Below are 18,518 nucleotides of genomic sequence, written 5' to 3'. Positions count from 1 at the left end.
CGTCAGCAAGATGATGTCGAACAAACATCGATAAACGACGATCTTCAAATGGAAGTAGCAACCACCTCCGGCGCCGAGGTATATATATATACATTGAGCCTCTGGTGATACAAACTAACTGATTTGAATAATATGTGTGGATTAACGCGCGCGACTCTCTTTCTTATTTTAGCCCTCGGCCGGATCGTCGAAACAATCGAGTACGTCGTCAAAGCGTGGCGCAACCAAGGCGATGAAACAAGGAGAAACATGCACCATCGAGGTTGTCGACAGTGCAACCGGCAGGCCGCTGGAGCCCCGCAAGAACGCCACCAAGTTTGTCAACCAATGCGGAGCCATTGTTAGAGACAACGTCTCGATCACCGTCCAGGAGTGGAATAAGCCAAAGAAGGCACGAATTGCTGGTTTCACTTTTGTCGATAAGAGAACAAAAAAAGATTGCTTCAAAAAGCTTATGGAACATTTCGTTCTACCTCCGGAATACAACAAATTCGATGAGGAGGGTAACAAGATTGAGGAAAACAAGGAGAGGAGGAGGCTAGTCAAACAGTTCGCTCTTCATAAGATGGCCGACGCATTCCGGAAATTCAAGCAAAATCTAGCCCATGACTTTGTCAAGCAGAACAAGACTCCGGATTTCAAAGGACAATATGAGAAACTGAAACATGATTGGCCAGAATTTGTGAAGCAAAAGAAATCGGAGCAGTTCATTCAAATATCGAAAAAAATAAGGAAAATGCGGCTAAGAAGGAGTACAATCATATTATGGGGCCAGGAGGGTATCGCCTTTGGGAGCCTAGGTGGGAGAAGATGGAGAACGAGCTGAGGGCGCGAGGAATCCGTCCAGGTACGGAGGGATGGGACCCAAGGGCCAAAAGCTGGTGGTACGGGCATGGGGGAACGCTGAACCCGGAGACAGGGGACTGTGTTTACCGGGGCAAAATAATTAAACCCACCCAAGCCCTTATTGACGCAATGAGGGATGCTCAAGAGGGGAAGATCAAGTTCAACAGAGAGAACGACGCGCTGACAAAAGCCCTCGGGAATCCTGAACACGGAGGACGTGTACGAGGCATGGGGCACATTCCGTGGAAAATAGGGTTCCCCCAGAACGATGACCCGTACGGTTACAGAAGCCGGAAGAGAAAGATGGATCGGGAAGCAGATGTTGTGGCGCGGTTGGCATCGGAAATGGATGTGATGAAGAAAACCGTGAGTGTACTAGTAGCCGAACGAGATGCAGCTCGGGCGCAGCATGAAGATCATCCAGCGGATCTCAGAAGCCAGCGGAGCAGTGTGGCTTCCACGGAGGCCCCACCGGCTGGTGCAGATGCACCGACGATCGAAATTACTGCACCGGAGCCTCTGGTGGTCGAAATTACTGCACCGGAGCCTCTGGTGGTCGAAATTACTGCACCGGAGCCTCCTCGCTACCCCGTGGACGATATAAAGGAGATGAAAGAATGTCATATGTATTATCCTATCGGGAACATGTCCGTGAAGGTAGCCATCGGCAGTGCTTTACCATGTTTACCTGGAGCACTCCACCACAACACCCCCATTCAAGATGGCTATGCTCGTGTCACGGTGGAGGACATAGTCCAAGGGTTTGAGGACCTGGAGATTGACATTGCTACACCTGAAGGGGAGAAAAGACTTGGAGATGTCAAGCGCCATTTCATTCTATGGCAAAAGAAGTTTATCAAGTTTCCAGGCGAGGCGCCAAGGACAACAAGTCCACCCCCCTACGGTGGTGGCGGTTCAGCTACACCTCCGTCACGTCAGCCGACGCCCCCCAGTCCACAACGTCCGGCGGGTGATCAGACGCCGCCCCCCAGTCCTCGTCCGGCGGGTGATCAGACGCCGCCCCCCAATCCACCTCCGGCAAAGAAGCAGAAGCAGTCCTGGATTATTAACCCGGACCCTTATGTACCTAAGACCACAAAGGTACCAGAGCCATCATTGAAGCCTCTCCCCACAAGGCCTTGGGAACGTAGTGCCGAGGAAACTGCCGCGGCCGCGGCTGCTGATCATGAGAAATGGAAGGCGGACTGCAAGAAGAAAAGAGAGCCCGAGCCCAAGCCAGTATTTTCTGATGAGCAAAAGAAGTGGGCTAAGTCATTTTTGAGCACACCGTCCCAAGCCGCGAAGAATCTGCCTGACGACTATGCACGTGAACTTCGTAGGCAGGCACTCATGTTGAAGGAGAAGAAAGAGCGGGCGGAGAACCAGGAGAACAAAGCCTTGGAGGAGGCCGAGAAAACGGAATTAAAAAGTAAAAAAAGCGGGAAACGAGTTGCCCAGCTCGGGGAACAAAGTAAACAATCGATTGCCCCGCTTATAGTGAAAGCCGCCGGTCCGGATGACCCCGATATCATAGCAGCTGCGGCAGCACATGGATTGACTGTAACGAGTGCCAGAGAACAAGCGGCCAACTTAGGTATTACTCTTCGTGAACTGTTAGGCCTTGATGAGGCGCCAGTGAAGGAGGTAGTAATTACATATGTGAAGAATGGGCCTCTCGTCGAGCCTGCGCAGGAACAGGATCTACCTCCACAAATGAAAGGTCTGCTGAAATGGTACAAGGGTTACATAAAAAATAAAAACGCCAAAGAATATATTTATGCGGAAGTTAGATATGAGCATCACTTCAAACATTACTATGTACAAATTCATCAGAGTGAATTGTTCCAGCTTTTCAATCTGCGCGAGCTCGACAAATCTATCATCAGTTGCTACGTTCTGTAAGTGATTTATTTCTACCCCATCTCGTTCATATTGCCTGCACTATATATATGTCCTAACTATATTGTTGTGTCCGCTATTATACATGCAGAATGAAGATTAAGGAATGCAGAGTAAGGAACATCCATAATGTTGGGTTCATTGACCCACACATCGTTAATGGATATGTGTTGGAGCATCACCCCGCCGACATGGAGGCAGACCTGTGGCAGTTTCTTACAAAGCAGGAACTCAAAAGTGATATTCTATTTCCTTACCATTTTGGGTGAGTGTTTCTGTCTTGAGCACATTCTCTTTTGTTTACTCCATGCATGGTATGTGGCCGGCTAATCGATGAGTTATGCATGACGTACTGTGCATGTATCGTGTCCGCAGGTTCCACTGGATTCTGCTAGTAATTAAAGTTGACACCTCAGAATGTCTCGTCCACGACTCTCTGAATAAGGATCCAAAGCTTTGGGTCGACATGAGAAGAATGCTGCAGAAGTAATTATTTTCATTCATTTGCGCTCTATATCGATCGGCCTATTTCGTTCATTTCCTAATATCAAGTAACTAATAACTCTCTTGTTCATTTAATTTTCTTTGCCTCGTAGGGTTTGGAGACGGTTCGTAGATACAAAGGTCGGTGAATTCAAAAAAGAGCTAGAATTCAAAAGGGCAAAGGCTAAGAATGGTGAGGATATTCAGCCAGCGGGGACCAATCTATGTGCATACTATGTCTGTGAGATGATCCGGAGATACACCTCTGAGCGGGTTCCGAGTGATACCAATGCTCAGAGGAATAACCTCCGGATGATGCTTAGTCCAGAAGCTCGCTTCCGACCACTTCAAGAGGAACTAGCTGGATGGTTCAGGAGGGAAGTCCTCCATCCTAAAGGAGAACACCATTACGAGGACGTAGAACTTTATATGCATTAAATTATGTATGGAAACTTGTTCAAAATTGTATATGGTCATCCGATGATATTGAATATATATTGTATATTCCTCTTGAATTCTTTTTGGTTCTAATTTCAAATTTGTTTGAAATTGTACATTCATATGCATGTATGTAGTACCGTAGAATATGTGAAACTCCTTCAAAATTAAAATAAAGCACAAAAGAAATAAAACAATACAAATTAAACAGAAAACAGGTTTAAGGGGGGGGGGGGCTAAAACCCTAAACCTGCGGCGGCCTTTAGTCGCGGTTGGTCAGAAGAACCGCGACTAAAGGTCCTCCGCCCCGACGGCCACCTGGCGCCCACGTGGACGGGCCTTTAGTCGCGGTTCTTAAGCAACCGCGACTAAAGGGTGGGGCCTTTAGTCGCGCCCGTTCGGTCGCGGTTGCGCAACCGCGACTAATGGCAGTTGCGAACCGCGACCAAAGGCCCTTTTTCCACCAGTAAAAGCTATACAGACTATGCTGCATTGCAAAGAAATAGATGGATCTGCCAGATGAAAGAGATCTTGTTATGTAACGTACCATTACCTGGCTCTAGGCTGTCTTGGATCGAATGAATCTTGCATGGATCTATGCATGGTTAATACATGAGGCAAGATTGACGAGGATATGCATGCACGTGGAGGAGAACCGACTGGCCGGGCCGGAGGTGCGTCCATGTGGGCGTCGGCTGGGATATGTCAATCGAATTATGGTGGCCGCCGCAGCGTCCGGTATGGAGGACCTGGTCACGGTCCTACCCTTGGTTTTCTTGGCAGCTTGCAACATAATTGTCGATCGTGCGTGGAGGAATTTGATCCGTCTGATGCCTATTCCCTTCTCCTTGCTTGTTGCTTCTAGGGTTGCATGCAAGAGGCTGAGTCTGGAACCTGATTGTACCAACGTCCATGCACAGCGAGGATGGCAGGTCGACCGGCAAAGGCACTGAGATGAAGGCGATCCTGGCTGCGTCAGCGGCGGCCGCGTGCGTGACGAATTCTCAATCTGATTTGGCTGGGACGGCGGCGGCCGCGTTCTTGAGGAGTTATGGCGCCTCATCATCTTGAAATTTACGAAGTCACCGTAGGCGCCTCGTCGTCGACGGGAACGTCTCCTCCTACTAAAAGCGCATCGACCATTAAAACTAATGTAGGGCATAGGTGGGTAATTAATACGAACCTTAGCGTCAAAAGATTAATTCGGAGATCTATCGGTTGTGATCGGCTGATTAACTTAATTAATGGTTGGATGTTTTTGATTATTGTTGTAATTTCTAGTAAATTTATCTTTTTCTCGTGAGTCCGTAAAGTACTTATTATATTTGCACTAGCACGCTACCAGCCACCGGGGAGCCAGCCGCTTGTCTTCTGTCATTGGTAATCCAGCAAGCAGTGTTGGGCCCCATAAGCACCCGCGCGCCACTGGTAGCATCGCCTAGGGCAGAAAAATAACATTATCTAAGTGATGGACGTGGAATTTTTGACCTTGGGATCTTCGTCACCTCTTGTCCTTACCCTTCAATATAGCTTTGAGATCCGTACTAGACAGCTAACCTACTACGTGGAATTTTCTCCTTTTTGTTTCTTCCAAATAAAACAACATATGAACTTCAAACTTTGCAAGACAACAAAACTTTCAGATTTTTTGATCGCACATAAATATACAAAATGAGATTTTTTTAATTAAAAAAGTTATATTTAGCATTTATGATGCACGAAAAAAATCCAAAAGTTTTTTCTCACATTCTAGTTAGAATGTTTTATATGAAAGAAAAAAAAGAGAAAAATGATTGTATGAATCGGAAATGAGTGGTTAGATAAGGAGGTGGGATACGTTCTAAATAACTGTGAGGTGGAAGCTTCTAGCAGAAAGGACACGGGTGGCGACCCATTTGAATTCTTGTCCCGGCCGGCCAATAGCTCGAAAGGCACCATTTTAGTGTACTTTAACTAGTAAGTAAGTCGTGGTTTGATGGTGGCTAAATTCTAATAGTGACAAAATAATTTCTTGACCTGACCGGCACGCACTGGTGCTAGAAACAGGCACAGAATTAGTTAATTTGGTTGGTCTATAGTGAAGTGCCCGAGTCAAGACGCTATGTGGAAATACTTGTCTCTATACGGAATAAGGAGACAAATTTATGTATAACCAGGTAGCAGCATTGACATCCGTAATAAAAGTGCATTTTATTTGTCTTCTATTTTTCCCAGCAGCCCGGCATGACCATACTGTTAGAAGGGAGAGAGGGGTTGGATGGAAATCGTTAATGTATTGCTTGAGCCTCGTGGGCATATATATAGAAGTACATGATCATCTTGAGGTACAAGGCAAGGTAGAATAATATTCTACGCTATCCTAGCTTTCCTAATAATCACGATACTCGACATCCCCCGCAGTCACAACGATAGCAACGCGGACGGTGAGACTGGAGAAGAATCCGAAGGCAAGCTGACGGACACCCCCCACCTTCTGAAGACCAACTCAATGATTCCAGAAACCAACGTTATTGTTGCCTTGATTAGTTCCAAGTAATCTGTTGATTAGTCAGTACTACTGAACGGAAAGCAACTGACCAACAAGATGCAGAAATTAACTAAAAAAATGCTCTAGTATTCTCTTCTCCAGGCGAGCGATGCTGACTTGCTGTTAAATAAGTGCACGGACTGAATTGTTCATCTGGATTGAGAGAAGAGCAACAACATGCAGTTCGAGCAAGGCATGGCGACAATCCTGCTGCTCCTACTCAGCAGCCTCACACCATTCCTAGCGGCAGCCGATGTATTCTGCGACAACGTTAAGGTCCTTGCTGCCACCCTCCCCAACAAAACCTCCTCTTCTCCGGTACACTTTGCCACTGCCACCGTCGGCGAAGCCCCCAACATCGTGTATGCGGTTGCGCTCTGCCGTGGTGATGTCCTCAATGACACAACCTGTGCCGAGTGCATCACCAACGTATTCGGTAAAGTGCAGAACGCTACGTCGCCAGAGGTAGAGTGCTTCGGGTCTACCTCCTCCTTTTTTGATTGTATCCTCAACTACAACTCCAAAGACATCGTCGCCCCGTCATTCACCAATAGCACAGAAGAAGAAAATGCTGGTTACCCTCCTTTTGAAAGGTGGAATGTCAGAAATGTCACCGGCAACGTGCCCCTCATCACCGGTCTCATCCACGAGTTGCTGGTGGAGACTATGGAGAAGGCAGCCAGCGCGTCGCCGAGGCGGTTCGCCACCGGTGTCGTAGACAGCGGCACGAACTTCCCGAAGGTGTACTCCTTGGCGCAGTGCACGCCGGACCTGTCTTCCGGGGACTGTCTAGAGTGCTTGCAACATCTCCTTGGCATGATCAATTCCACCATGTCCCTCCGCATGGGGGGACAGATTGGTGTCATACGGTGTTATTTCAGGTATGATGCGTCACAGTTCTATCAAGGCCAACCAATGATAAGTCGGGGGCCGCTAGCTCCAACTCCGACCCAACACAAGAGTAAGTCCAGCCCCAGGGTTCCTATATGTAATTTTGTGACATGGAGGTAAAATTCTCTATTATGTACACACCTGATTTGTTGTTACCGTATATGTTCATATCAGGGCGTATGAACAAGCTGTGGGTAATACCTCTAGCTGCAGCAACATTCCTCTTCTTCATCTTGTACTACCGTCGGATCACAAAACAAAGAAAAGGTATTCCACTAATAATTAGTTAGTTTCTGAATGGGCCGTTCTATTGTTTAAATTAGTTACTCTTTAATCATAGTCTTAATAAGACACTATTAAACATATATCAATAAAGAGGGATTGTGCCGATTCTCAATCATGTAGGTGAGGTGATGAGGTTACAAGGATCAAGACGTTCTTGGGATTTGGAAGGAGAGGAACAACTAGTTTGGCAAGGCAAAAATTCAGAGTTCATGGTGTTTGACTTCCAACAGCTACTACAGGCCACAAATAATTTTTCGGAAAAAAACAAACTTGGACAGGGTGGCTTTGGTGCTGTATACAAGGTAAATTGCTACGCGTATGTTTTTTTATATGTTTATTTCGAACTTCTTTAACTTCCTAACATGATAGCTAACAATGGAGCCCACATTTCTAACAATAGTTAGGAAGTTTATAGTGCAAAGTGGAAGTGCCTAACTTTAGAATATATATTTATTTATTTACCAGGGCAAGCTTGCTGATGGATTGGAGATAGCAGTTAAAAGACTTTCTTCACATTCAGGACAAGGCTTCACAGAGTTTAAAAATGAAGTCCAGCTCATAGCCAAACTACAACACAGTAATTTGGTTAGGCTATTTGGATGTTGCTCCCTAGAAGAGGAGAAAATATTAGTGTATGAATACTTGCCCAACAAAAGCTTGGATTTCTTTATCTTTGGTATGTCTATATGCATTTCTTATTTGAGTTTACAAAATATTTATCAATGCATCAGAGTAACTAAAATTGACTCCACATTTTATTTTTCTGTTAACCCCATGAGTCTAATTTCATTACATAGGTAACCAAGTAGCACAAATTTTGATCAGTTAACATGGCGTATTTCTCATGTTATACCAATTGTTTGTCTGATGTGTAGATGAAAAAAGAAGAGCTTTACTTGATTGGTCCAAACTTGTAGCAATAGTTGAAGGCATAGCACATGGACTTCTTTACCTACATAAGCACTCCCGGTTACGTATCATTCATCGAGATCTTAAACCAAGTAACATTCTCTTGGATAGTGAAATGAATCCAAAGATTTCAGATTTTGGTCTAGCAAAAATTTTCAGCTCAGATAGCAGTGAAGGAAACACTACTAGAAGAGTGGTTGGTACATAGTAAGTTTCAGAAACACAATCCACTCTTGAGTACTTATATTACACCTCAATCATATGCAATAATTTTGACATGTATCATATACCATTTCAGTGGCTACATGTCCCCTGAGTATGCTTCGGAGGGTGTCTTCTCTATTAAATCGGACGTCTTCAGTTTTGGTGTTATTATTTTTGAGATACTTAGCGGAAAGCGGAATTCTGGTAGCCAGCAATATGGTGATTTCATCAATCTTCTTGGATATGTAAGATTATACACATAAATTTACGCAAGTAAAATTGTTCTATATTTTCTGTGTAGCCTACATTTCTTTTAGTTATTTGAGGACATAACATAACCTAAAAACTATAAACAGGCCTGGCAACTATGGGAAGAGGGAAGGGGAATTGATCTTCTTGATACATCATTGGTTCCCAAAGATCAATCACCGAAGCTTATGAGATACATTAATATAGCATTATTATGTGTACAAGAGAACGCAGCCGATCGACCAACCATGGCAGATGTTATAGCAATGCTATGCACCGACGATATGAACATCGACGAACCTAAGCAGCCGGCATATTTCAACATAAGGGTCGGAAATGAAGAGGAGTCTACTGCTACAGAGTCATGCAGTATTAACGACATGACCATATCTGTCGCAATTCCTAGATAGTTTTTCTTTTCTTGTTTACTACGTTTGTGATGTCCCAACGTGTATTGATGATATCGTAACTATTGTATCAAAGTATAAGTTTAAGTGGTCCATTCTAGTTTTCACACACTATGTTGTTGCTACCTTGACTTCAGTTGTCTCTATTTTATTTTATTTTGCATATTTTTTTTACATTTTCTATCTAAATATTAAATTGGAACACACATCACATTGTTTAGGAAGAAAATATAATAAGAATTGTCGATGGTGTGCCCTAAGTGGTTTTGTTTATCATAAGCTGACTCGAGTTTTAGACACAAGATGATTTAATTCGTGGGGATGTACATGACAATTATTATTAAGATCGAAGGTCCAAGATGCGCCCGACTTTAAATCATTAAAGCCCAGCCAGATAGAGTAATAAGAGGTTCATACAACCACCAACTACAGACAACAAAAGTAAATGATGTTCAGATATACAATGCTCTAAGCTGAATATGAGTGTGCAGATTCGAAAACATTTTGGTAGACTACGTGGCTGGTGACATTGCAGCCGTCCTCGCCATGGCGTCAGCATGACCAAGTAGCTGGATCACCGCGTCCCCGTTGTCTCACCCTCCCGCATTCCCAACAGAGCCCACTGCTGCCGAAAAAGTTACCACTGATACGTGATGATTTGACACAAAAGTATGGCGTTGTAAATTTTTTTGCAATATAATAGCCACGAAGCCATAACTCTTTTTCTTTAAAAGATGTTGTCCAATTGATAGATCGTGTGTTGGAAATTTCATTCAGGCGAGTAGTTATTTCATTATATAAACCTGCGACGGCTTGATTGACTTCTGGATTAACTAATTGCTCTATTCGATCCCTGCCGGTTGGTAGCTGCCGTGAATAATTGTTTCATCGACACCGTGATTGACGGTTTCCATTTTATTGACTGTCTGCTTTTTGCGAGAGAATTATTGACTGCTGAGCTGATTGCTGAAAGCCACGCAATGATACACAACTGAGGAAGCAAGCAAGGTAAAATTAGGACAAACAGAACGAGAGCGTGGCCGGCCGTGCCGCGGTTAGCTAGCTAACATGTTGATGCTCGGCGTCCTGCTCCTTTTTCTGATGCCGTTGTCGGCAACGGGAACGGCACAGCTCTGCGGCAGCGGCAGCAACTACACCACCAACAGCACCTATCAGTCGAACCTCGCCGCCCTTGCCGCCACCCTCCCCACTAATGCCTCCTCCTCCCGTCAGCAATTTGCCGCCGCCACCGTTGGACAAGTACCTGATGCGGTGCACGCGCTCGCGCTCTGCCGCGGCGACTTCGCCAACGACACGGCATGTGCGGACTGTGTTGCCGCCTCATTCCAGCACGCACAGCAGACATGCCCCAACGACGAGGCCGCCACCGTCTACTACGACTATGATGACGTAAACAATCAGAGGCCAGGCTGCGTACTCGGCTTCTCTGGCGAGAGCGATTTCCTCAGCCCAGCGGCCGGTCTCACCGAGAACGGTACGCTCTTCGAGGCATGGAATCCGGGGAACATCTCCGCGGACGCCACCATCACCGCCGCAGACGTCCACAACCTGCTGACTGTGACAGCCCAGGACTCGGCCGCCGACACGGCGAGGCGGTACTCCACAGCGGTGATGGATGCCGTGCCAACGCTCTACTCCCTCACACAGTGCACGCCGGACCTGTCCGCCGGTGATTGCCTGGTTTGCCTCCAGCGGCTTATCGGCATGGTCAACGCCACCACGTCCGTGCGCCAGGGAGGACGGATCTTCGTCCTGCGCTGCAACATCAGGTTCGAGACGTTTATGTTCTTCGACCAGCCTATGCGGCGGATCAATCCATCCTCCATCACTCAGGCTCCACCAGGCAAGAGTATGTACACGAACTGTTCGTTTATTTCCCTTGAAAAAAACTGTTCGTTTATTTAATTTTGTTTCATGCGTGCCCAGACAGTTCAAAGATACTGTTGATCATGCTCTTGATAATTCGTCCAAGGATGTTTAATTTTAAAATACAGGAATCAAACCTTGGATAATTGCAATATGTGTGTCTTCTGCTGTGGCACTTGCTGCTTTCTGCTTCATGGTTTATCGTCGTTGCCTCAGAGGAAGGATAAGAAAACGTGGGTAAATTAGTTTCTGAAATGCTACTTTGTACTCCACTAAATATACAGAGCAGTAATTAGAGAGATTGATCCGTTGCACCAATGTTCAATTTTTCAGGTGCAGTGAGATTGCGAGAAAGGCGCACTAATAAGTTGCACGGAGGGGATCATGAACTAGTATGGGATATGGAAACAGGAATGTTATCAGGGTTTTCGTTTTTTGAGTTTGATCAGATACAGGAGGCCACGAGTAACTTTTCTGAAGAAAATAAACTTGGAGAAGGCGGGTTTGGCCCTGTATACAAGGTACATATACCATACTCTTCTAAATCCTCCTTTTATGTTAAATAGAGAAATATTTTATATGTCCCTGGAAATTCATAACTCTTAAATAATAATAATAATAATAATAATAATAATAATAATAATAATAATCAGTATCCCACATATAGCCTCGTTATACATAATTAGTCCGAAGAACATCGATACCAAGTGGAGTTAATTTCCATTTTACTAATTACTTGGTAGTTGTGCTCTTTTTTTCTCTAGGGACATTTTCTTCATGGAATGGAGATAGCAGTTAAGAGGCTTGCTTCACATTCAGGACAAGGTTTGGTGGAGTTCAAAAATGAAGTTCAGCTCATAGCCAAGCTTCAACATAGGAATTTGGTGAGACTGTTGGGATGTTGCTCTCAAGGAGAGGAAAAGATACTGGTCTATGAATACATGGCGAACAAAAGCTTGGACTTCTTCATATTTGGTACACATTTGCTTTTTTAGATTCATAGATATCGTTTAGTATATTGATGCCATATAAATATGACTTAAAATATCCTACTGTGATGTTCTTAGAAATCCTATATGCCTAATAGCACTGTCGTGGTATTCTCACGAGGGGCTTGCGAGTCGACGTATGCCACAAGGGCTTAGTGTGAGGGTAAGACTGCTGCTGATAGGACCGGGAGTGGGTATGCGAGTAGCACGCGGTGGTTTACCCAGCTTCGGAGCTCTCCGGAGAGATAATACTCCTACTGCTTCATGTCTGAGTGTATCTGATATATCTAGTACAGAGTTGCTCCTGGAGCTGTATCTGGGCTCAGTGCCATAGGCATCTGGCTTTGTATATGCCTCATATGTGGCATGCTAGTGGCCGGCCATGCTCATGGTCCTGAGCATATGAGTGCTCATGCGTGAGTTTGTTGTGTGGATGGATGGATGGATAGCTAGCTAGCTTGCTAGCTATTTGCTTGTGTGTGTGCGTGAGAGTCCATCCCCCGGAAGGATGGATGTGTGCCCCTTTATATAGGAGACGGTAGCTTAGGATGTATGCTTGGTAGTGGCATGGGCCAAGCATGGTGTGTGTCATCCTTATTCCGTGGGTCACTTCATAAATAGTGTCAGGGACAAGTGACACTGTACATGATGGCTGAGATGACACGTGAATAGTGCTCGGGTACATCCGTCTCGTCGGTGTCTCGTCGATGTCGGGTCGGGCTGCAGTCGGCAGCTGGCTAGTTGGCGCAGTCGGCAGCCGATTGGTTGGCGCAGTCGGCAGCCGGCAGCCGGCCGGGCAGTCGGACGGGGAGCCGGCAGGAGCAGCCGGGCAGTCGGACTGAGGGGCTTTGCTAGCCCCGATGTCTTGAATTATTGTCTCGCCGTCTTTGGGGTATCCGTGTCCAATTACTCCGACAGTAGCCCCCAAGCCTCCGGGCAACTTGGCAAAGTTGGGCGGAGGTTTTTTGGCGAGTGTTCATGGAAATGATCATGAAAAAGGCAAAGTTAGTCCACACGCAGATATATCAAATGTTTGCTTTCAGCATTGCAAGTTTTGTGCGGAGGGTGCCGACTCGGTTTCGTTCGAACCCCATTCAATCTTTTTCATGTTCCCTCCACTCTTTGGCTTGTGCTCTCGCTTGCCGGACAGCAGCTCTGCGGTCTATGGCTGAGAGTGGACCGCGGAGTGGAGTGTACAATACTCAGACTCTGGGAGCGAATTTAACCGAGCAGATACTCGTAAAGGAAACGGCCGGGTCGCCCGAACCGTTTTTCTTCCAGAACGTTTTTCGCGTGGGTGGCCTCCAGCGTTCACTCTTGCTAGCCGGACAGCCACTCTGCGGTCTGTGACCAAGAGTGAGCCTTTGGTACTGCACACGCTACTAAGCCGTCTGCGGGAAATAACGTCTCAGGCCAAGCGGCCAGCCTCCGGGCCAACTCTGGCTGGCACCGTAGCGAACAGTGATGCAACTGTAGTAAAATGCGGAGATAGCCCCCGAGCATCGCTCGGGGTTATCTGTGCTTGCGTGATGCAAAAATATGTGGGTGAGGAGGTCACATTGGTTTCACGTGAACGAGGTGGAGATTATCAAAGGCAGCTGACGCGGCTTGGCGCTCGCGGAGTGTGCCCGTGCACCCACTAGGGGTAGCCTTCAAGCCTCCGAATGCTCGAAGGAGGGGTCCCGGCCGGTCGGGTCCGACAGAACGGGCGTCGAGGCGGACTGACGGCTGGGCCGGCTTGGTGCAGCCGGCGTTGAGGCAGTCGAGCGATCGGGTCGGGCCTCCAGCCGGCTATGCGTCGAAGCCGGCAGGCGGACTGGGCGGCCAGACGGTGACGCGGGTAGGTCGCGGCTGCAGCAGCCGGATGCATCTTTTTTTTCTTTTTTTTTCTTTCTGTAGCTGACAACATCTGCAGCCGGCACCCCTTTTTTTTTAAGTAGCCGGGTAGCGAGTGTGACCCGGCCTACCGGGTCGCGGGCGTGAGCCGGGAAGCGGACGCAACCCGGCCGTCCGAGTGGCGGGCAAGCCGACAGGCGCCGGGTTGCGAGGCGAGTTGGCGGAGACGGCGGCCGGGTGCTGGGACCCGGCGCGGAGCGAGGCGGCCGGCGCGGTGCCGGCAGCGGCACGAGGCGGCGCACGGAGCATGCATGACGGAGAGCGGAGCCGGCCCGTGGAGCAACAGGGCAGCAGCCTGGGCGGGGCGAGGAGGAGGCCCCACAGGGGCTTGGAGCGGAAGCCAGCCAGCGGCGACCCGGCGCGGTTGCCGGCTGCAGCAGCGGGGCGACGCGGAGGAGGCAGGCGACCCGACGCGGGCTTGGAGCGGAAGCTGGCCAGCGGCGACCCGGCGTGGTTGGCGCGGCGAGGCGGCTACGGGGCGACGAGGCCGGCCTGGTGCGGGAGCGGAGCAAGCCGGGAGGCGGACCCGGCCGTCCGGGATGGCGAGCCGGCCGAGGTGGCTGGGCAGCCGGGTCGGCGAGGGGCGGAGCCGGCGCCGGCCGCAGGCGGAGGTAACTCGGCAGGGACTCGGAGCCGGCCGGGAGCGCGGAAGCGAGGCCGTCGGGTCGCGCGGACGGCAGAGCGGGGGAGACGGCGGTGACCCGGCAGGGGGCTCGGAGGGGAGCCGGCGCGCGGACGGCTCAGGAGACGTGCGCGGATGCAGAGGACCCGGGCGGAGCTAATGCGCGGGGAGTGGCCGGTGGTGACGAGGACTGCGCACGCGTGGAGGAGCTGGGGTCGCGGGCGCGTAGCAGAGCAGCGACGGCGGGCAGCCGTGCCGGAGGCGCGCGGAGGCGGGGCCTCACTGGGGCGACGGCGTGGGGACGGAGCAGCGCGGGGGCGCTGGATGATGCGAAGCAGCAGCGGGCTGAGGGGTGGAGCGGAGCAGAGCCACCGCGAGTGTTCAGAGCAAGGAGGAGCCGTGGCGATGGTGCATGGGGCGGCGGCCTGCCTGGGAGAGGCCAGCAGGACGACGGCATGGCGCACGGGAAGCAGAAGCAGGGCAGCAGCTCGGGAGTCCGCAGAGCCCGGCCGCGCGGCCGCGAGCAGGGACGTGGAGAGGCGGTCTGGGTCATTGCGAGCATGCGCGGGCGGAGCAGACCAGAGGTGAGCCGTGGCGTTCTGCGCGCGCGAGCAGAGAAGGGCGGAGACAAGCTTTGCGTATTGGCAATGTCTGGCCTGCATCCGACCAACGTCTAGGTAGTGCACGAGCAGCATACGACCATGGTCTGACTTGTGTATAGCTACGGTTTGACCATTGTTGACTTGCATCTAGCTAGCTTGTATAGATAGCATATGGTGAAGCGAATCGCGCGTGTCGGCCGGAGAAAGGCGCAACACGGAGGATAGCAGACGCGAGCGGCGCGTAGATGGATGCGGCCGACCGAAGCGAAGCCCGCGCGCGGCGCGCGCACGGACTGACGGCCGGCATCGCAACGGTGATGACGAAGAGGCCGACGGCGAGGACGAGGGCGCGCCGTCCCGCACGGCCGCTCCGGGGGCGGGTCGAATTTGAGCCCCCGAGCGCTGCCGGAGAGACGGCGCGACGCCGCGGCGGGGAAGACGAAGTTGGGCGCGAAACCAGCAGCAGCGTGGTAGCATAATAGTAGTACCACACCACGGTGGGCGCCAACTATCGTGGTATTCTCACGAGGGGCTTGCGAGTCGACAGATGCCACAAGGGCTTAGTGTGAGGATAAGACTGCTGCTGATAGGACCGGGAGCGGGTATGCGAGTAGCACGCGGTGGTTTACCCAGATTCGGAGCTCTCCGGAGAGATAATACTCCTACTGTTGCATGTCTGAGTGTATCTGATATATCTAGTACAGAGTTGCTCCTGGAGCTGTATCTGGGCTCAGTGCCATAGGCATCTGGTTTTGTATATGCCTCGCATGTGGCATGCTAGTGGCCGGCCATGCTCATGGCCGTGAGCATATGAGTGCTCATGCGTGAGTGTGTTGTGTGGATGGATGGATGGATAGCTAGCTTGCTAGCTATTTGCTTATGTGTGTGCTGAGAGTCCATCCCCTGGATGAATGGATGTGTGCCCCTTTATATAGGAGAGGGTAGCTTAGGATGTAAGTTTGGTAGTGGCATGGGCCAAGCATGGTGGGTGTCATCCTTGTCCTCTGGGTCACTTCATAAATAGTACCAGGGGACAAGTGAATAGTGCTCGGGTATATCTGTCTCGTCGGTGTCTCGTCGATGTCGGGTCGGGCTGCAGTCGGCAGCCGGCTAGTTGGCGCATTCGGCAGCCGACTGGTTGGCGCAGCCGGCCGGGCAGGGCAGTCGGACGGGGAGCCGGCAGGAGCAGCCGGGCTGTCGGACTGAGGGGCTTTGCTAGCCCCGATGTCTTGAATTATTGTCTCGCCGTCTTTGGGGTATCCGTGTTCAATTACTCCGGCAAGCACTCTTTTGAGAATTGAGGTGTCCAACTTTTATTGTTTAGATGTCCTTTCTCTGCTATACTAATATTTAGTTCACACAGATGAACACAGAAAAGCTTTAATGGATTGGAACAAACATCTAACAATAATTGAAGGAATAGCAGAAGGCCTTCTTTATCTACATAAGCACTCTTGTCTGCGTGTTATACATCGAGATCTTAAGCCAAGCAACATTCTCTTGGACAATGAAATGAATCCTAAAATTTCGGATTTTGGACTAGCAAAAATATTCAGCCCAAATAACAACGAGGAAAACAGTACGAGAAGAGTAGTTGGTACATAGTAAGTTTCAAATAGTTACACCACTTATGAATATTCATATACTACAAGTTAACCATATATACTAAGTGGATCTATGTTATTACATCATTTCAGTGGTTACATGGCTCCCGAGTATGCTTCTGAGGGCCTTTTCTCTATCAAATCCGATGTATTCAGCTTTGGTGTTTTAGTTCTCGAGATCCTTAGCGGGAAAAGGAATTCCGGTAGCCATCAATGTGGTGATTTCATTAATCTCCTCGGATATGTGAGTTCATACATGTCCATATAACATGAAAACAATTGCTTTGTTAATCATACTTAAGTATATCATGAAATTGCAAATAGGCTTGGCAGTTATGGGAAGATAGAAGATGGATTGATATTGTTGATGCATCACTTAATTCATTTCTTCCAAAGACTCACCCAACAGAAATTATGAGGTGCATTAACATTGCACTACTATGTGTACAAGAGAATGCAATAGATCGACCAAACATGTTGGATGTTACTGCAATGCTAAGCAGCAAGACAATGATCCTACGTGAGCCTAAGCACCCACCGTATTTCAATCTAAGGGTAGGCAATGAAGAGGATATTTCTGCTACACAATCGTGCAGTATAAATGGTGTTACGCTATCTATAGCAACTGCTCGATAGCAGTTTCTCTTTGAGTTATGTGTTCTTTACTAAGCCCTATGTAAAATAAAAGATTCTGTAGATGTTGTACAAGGCATAGTTTTAAGTCTTACTCTTACATGTAGTGCAGAGATGTTTCTCTAAATCACATTGAAATGGAATGTATATTGGAACGTGGACGTAACCAATCAAAACCATGGTTGTGTTTCTAATAAGGTTTCTTATTAGATAGTGGTAGCGAAGGTGAGTTCACATCTCAAAGGCTGTAGATAATCCCACAAACTATGAGGAGGCAAGACAATGACAAAGCCGCAGAACGAGCATCTTCATCAAACCACCATGCATAGATAGCCAGCTCATGATGATAAGTGTCGAGAGCCATCTGGTAATCAGAAACGTTTAGACGGTAACAACACCACCATCAGTAAACTTTTTCCGCATCCTTTTAAGTCTGGGAAAGACCGGCGGCAAGTGCCGGTTGTGCTGGTGGAGTAGGATCCACCGGGGTAACCGGACATGGGGGACAAAAGACCTCCCCGGACAGAACGCACCATACACGACCTGAAATGTGAATGCACATGTAGGCGATGAAGTCGGTGTAATTAACAACTTCAAATATCACCGGGTATGGAGGAATGCAAACATATCCCGGCGACAAAGACATTGTAAATGTTTTCTAAATGCATACAAATGAATCAGCGTACCAGGGTTCTCCTGTGGATCAAAAGGCCACAACTTATGAGGGCACACAACCTTGGGGAAGAAGACCAACTGGAGGACCTTTGGGAGGTGGGTGGCGGAAGACGGCTGGGAGCTTTCGTCTAGAGCGAGGGCAGTGACGTGAAGCGGCAATTTGGAGCAGGCTCGACAACCTGATGGTGTGTATGGCGACCGATGAAGACTTGCGGTGCGTGGGGGGGGGGGGGGGGGGTTGAGCTCGTTGAGGACCCGGAGATTTCCAAGCTGGGTTCGGGGCTGGTAGGAAAGCTACTGCCGTGGTACCTTGGGCCCTATCTGGGACAGGATCAATCCTGAGCCGGCAAACAACAAGAGATCGAAAGTGAATCCAACTAGGAGTTGCTGATCCACAAGAGAGGGAAAACGAAATCAATCGGGAGCCTAAGTTTTGCTTGTGGGGCAAAATTGAAAACCTAAACCAACTTAT

General features: G+C 48.7%; 2 protein-coding genes across 2 annotated transcripts; both read left to right on the top strand.

Annotated features, from left to right (window-relative positions):
* The first annotated feature begins 6,357 nt into the window (after positions 1–6,357).
* LOC123083436 (cysteine-rich receptor-like protein kinase 10) lies at positions 6,358–9,153 on the top strand. Its single transcript, XM_044505484.1, has 7 exons — positions 6,358–7,154; positions 7,259–7,351; positions 7,490–7,671; positions 7,835–8,045; positions 8,245–8,485; positions 8,577–8,727; positions 8,839–9,153. The coding sequence occupies exons 1-7, from the start codon at positions 6,371–6,373 to the stop codon at positions 9,139–9,141; spliced, it is 1,965 nt and encodes a 654-aa protein (XP_044361419.1). The 5' UTR covers positions 6,358–6,370; the 3' UTR covers positions 9,142–9,153.
* Positions 9,154–10,206: 1,053 nt separating this feature from the next.
* LOC123083437 (cysteine-rich receptor-like protein kinase 10) lies at positions 10,207–18,178 on the top strand. The gene is made up of 7 exons (XM_044505485.1): positions 10,207–11,050; positions 11,365–11,546; positions 11,790–12,000; positions 16,489–16,738; positions 16,832–16,982; positions 17,063–17,293; positions 18,053–18,178. The coding sequence occupies exons 1-7, from the start codon at positions 10,207–10,209 to the stop codon at positions 18,176–18,178; spliced, it is 1,995 nt and encodes a 664-aa protein (XP_044361420.1).
* Positions 18,179–18,518: the final 340 nt, after the last annotated feature.

This window comes from Triticum aestivum, chromosome 4A (genome assembly GCF_018294505.1).
Source record: "Triticum aestivum cultivar Chinese Spring chromosome 4A, IWGSC CS RefSeq v2.1, whole genome shotgun sequence".
NCBI lineage: Eukaryota > Viridiplantae > Streptophyta > Magnoliopsida > Poales > Poaceae > Triticum > Triticum aestivum.
The sequence above is the reverse complement of the archived record's forward strand: the minus strand, read 5'-3'. Positions and strand labels throughout refer to the sequence as shown.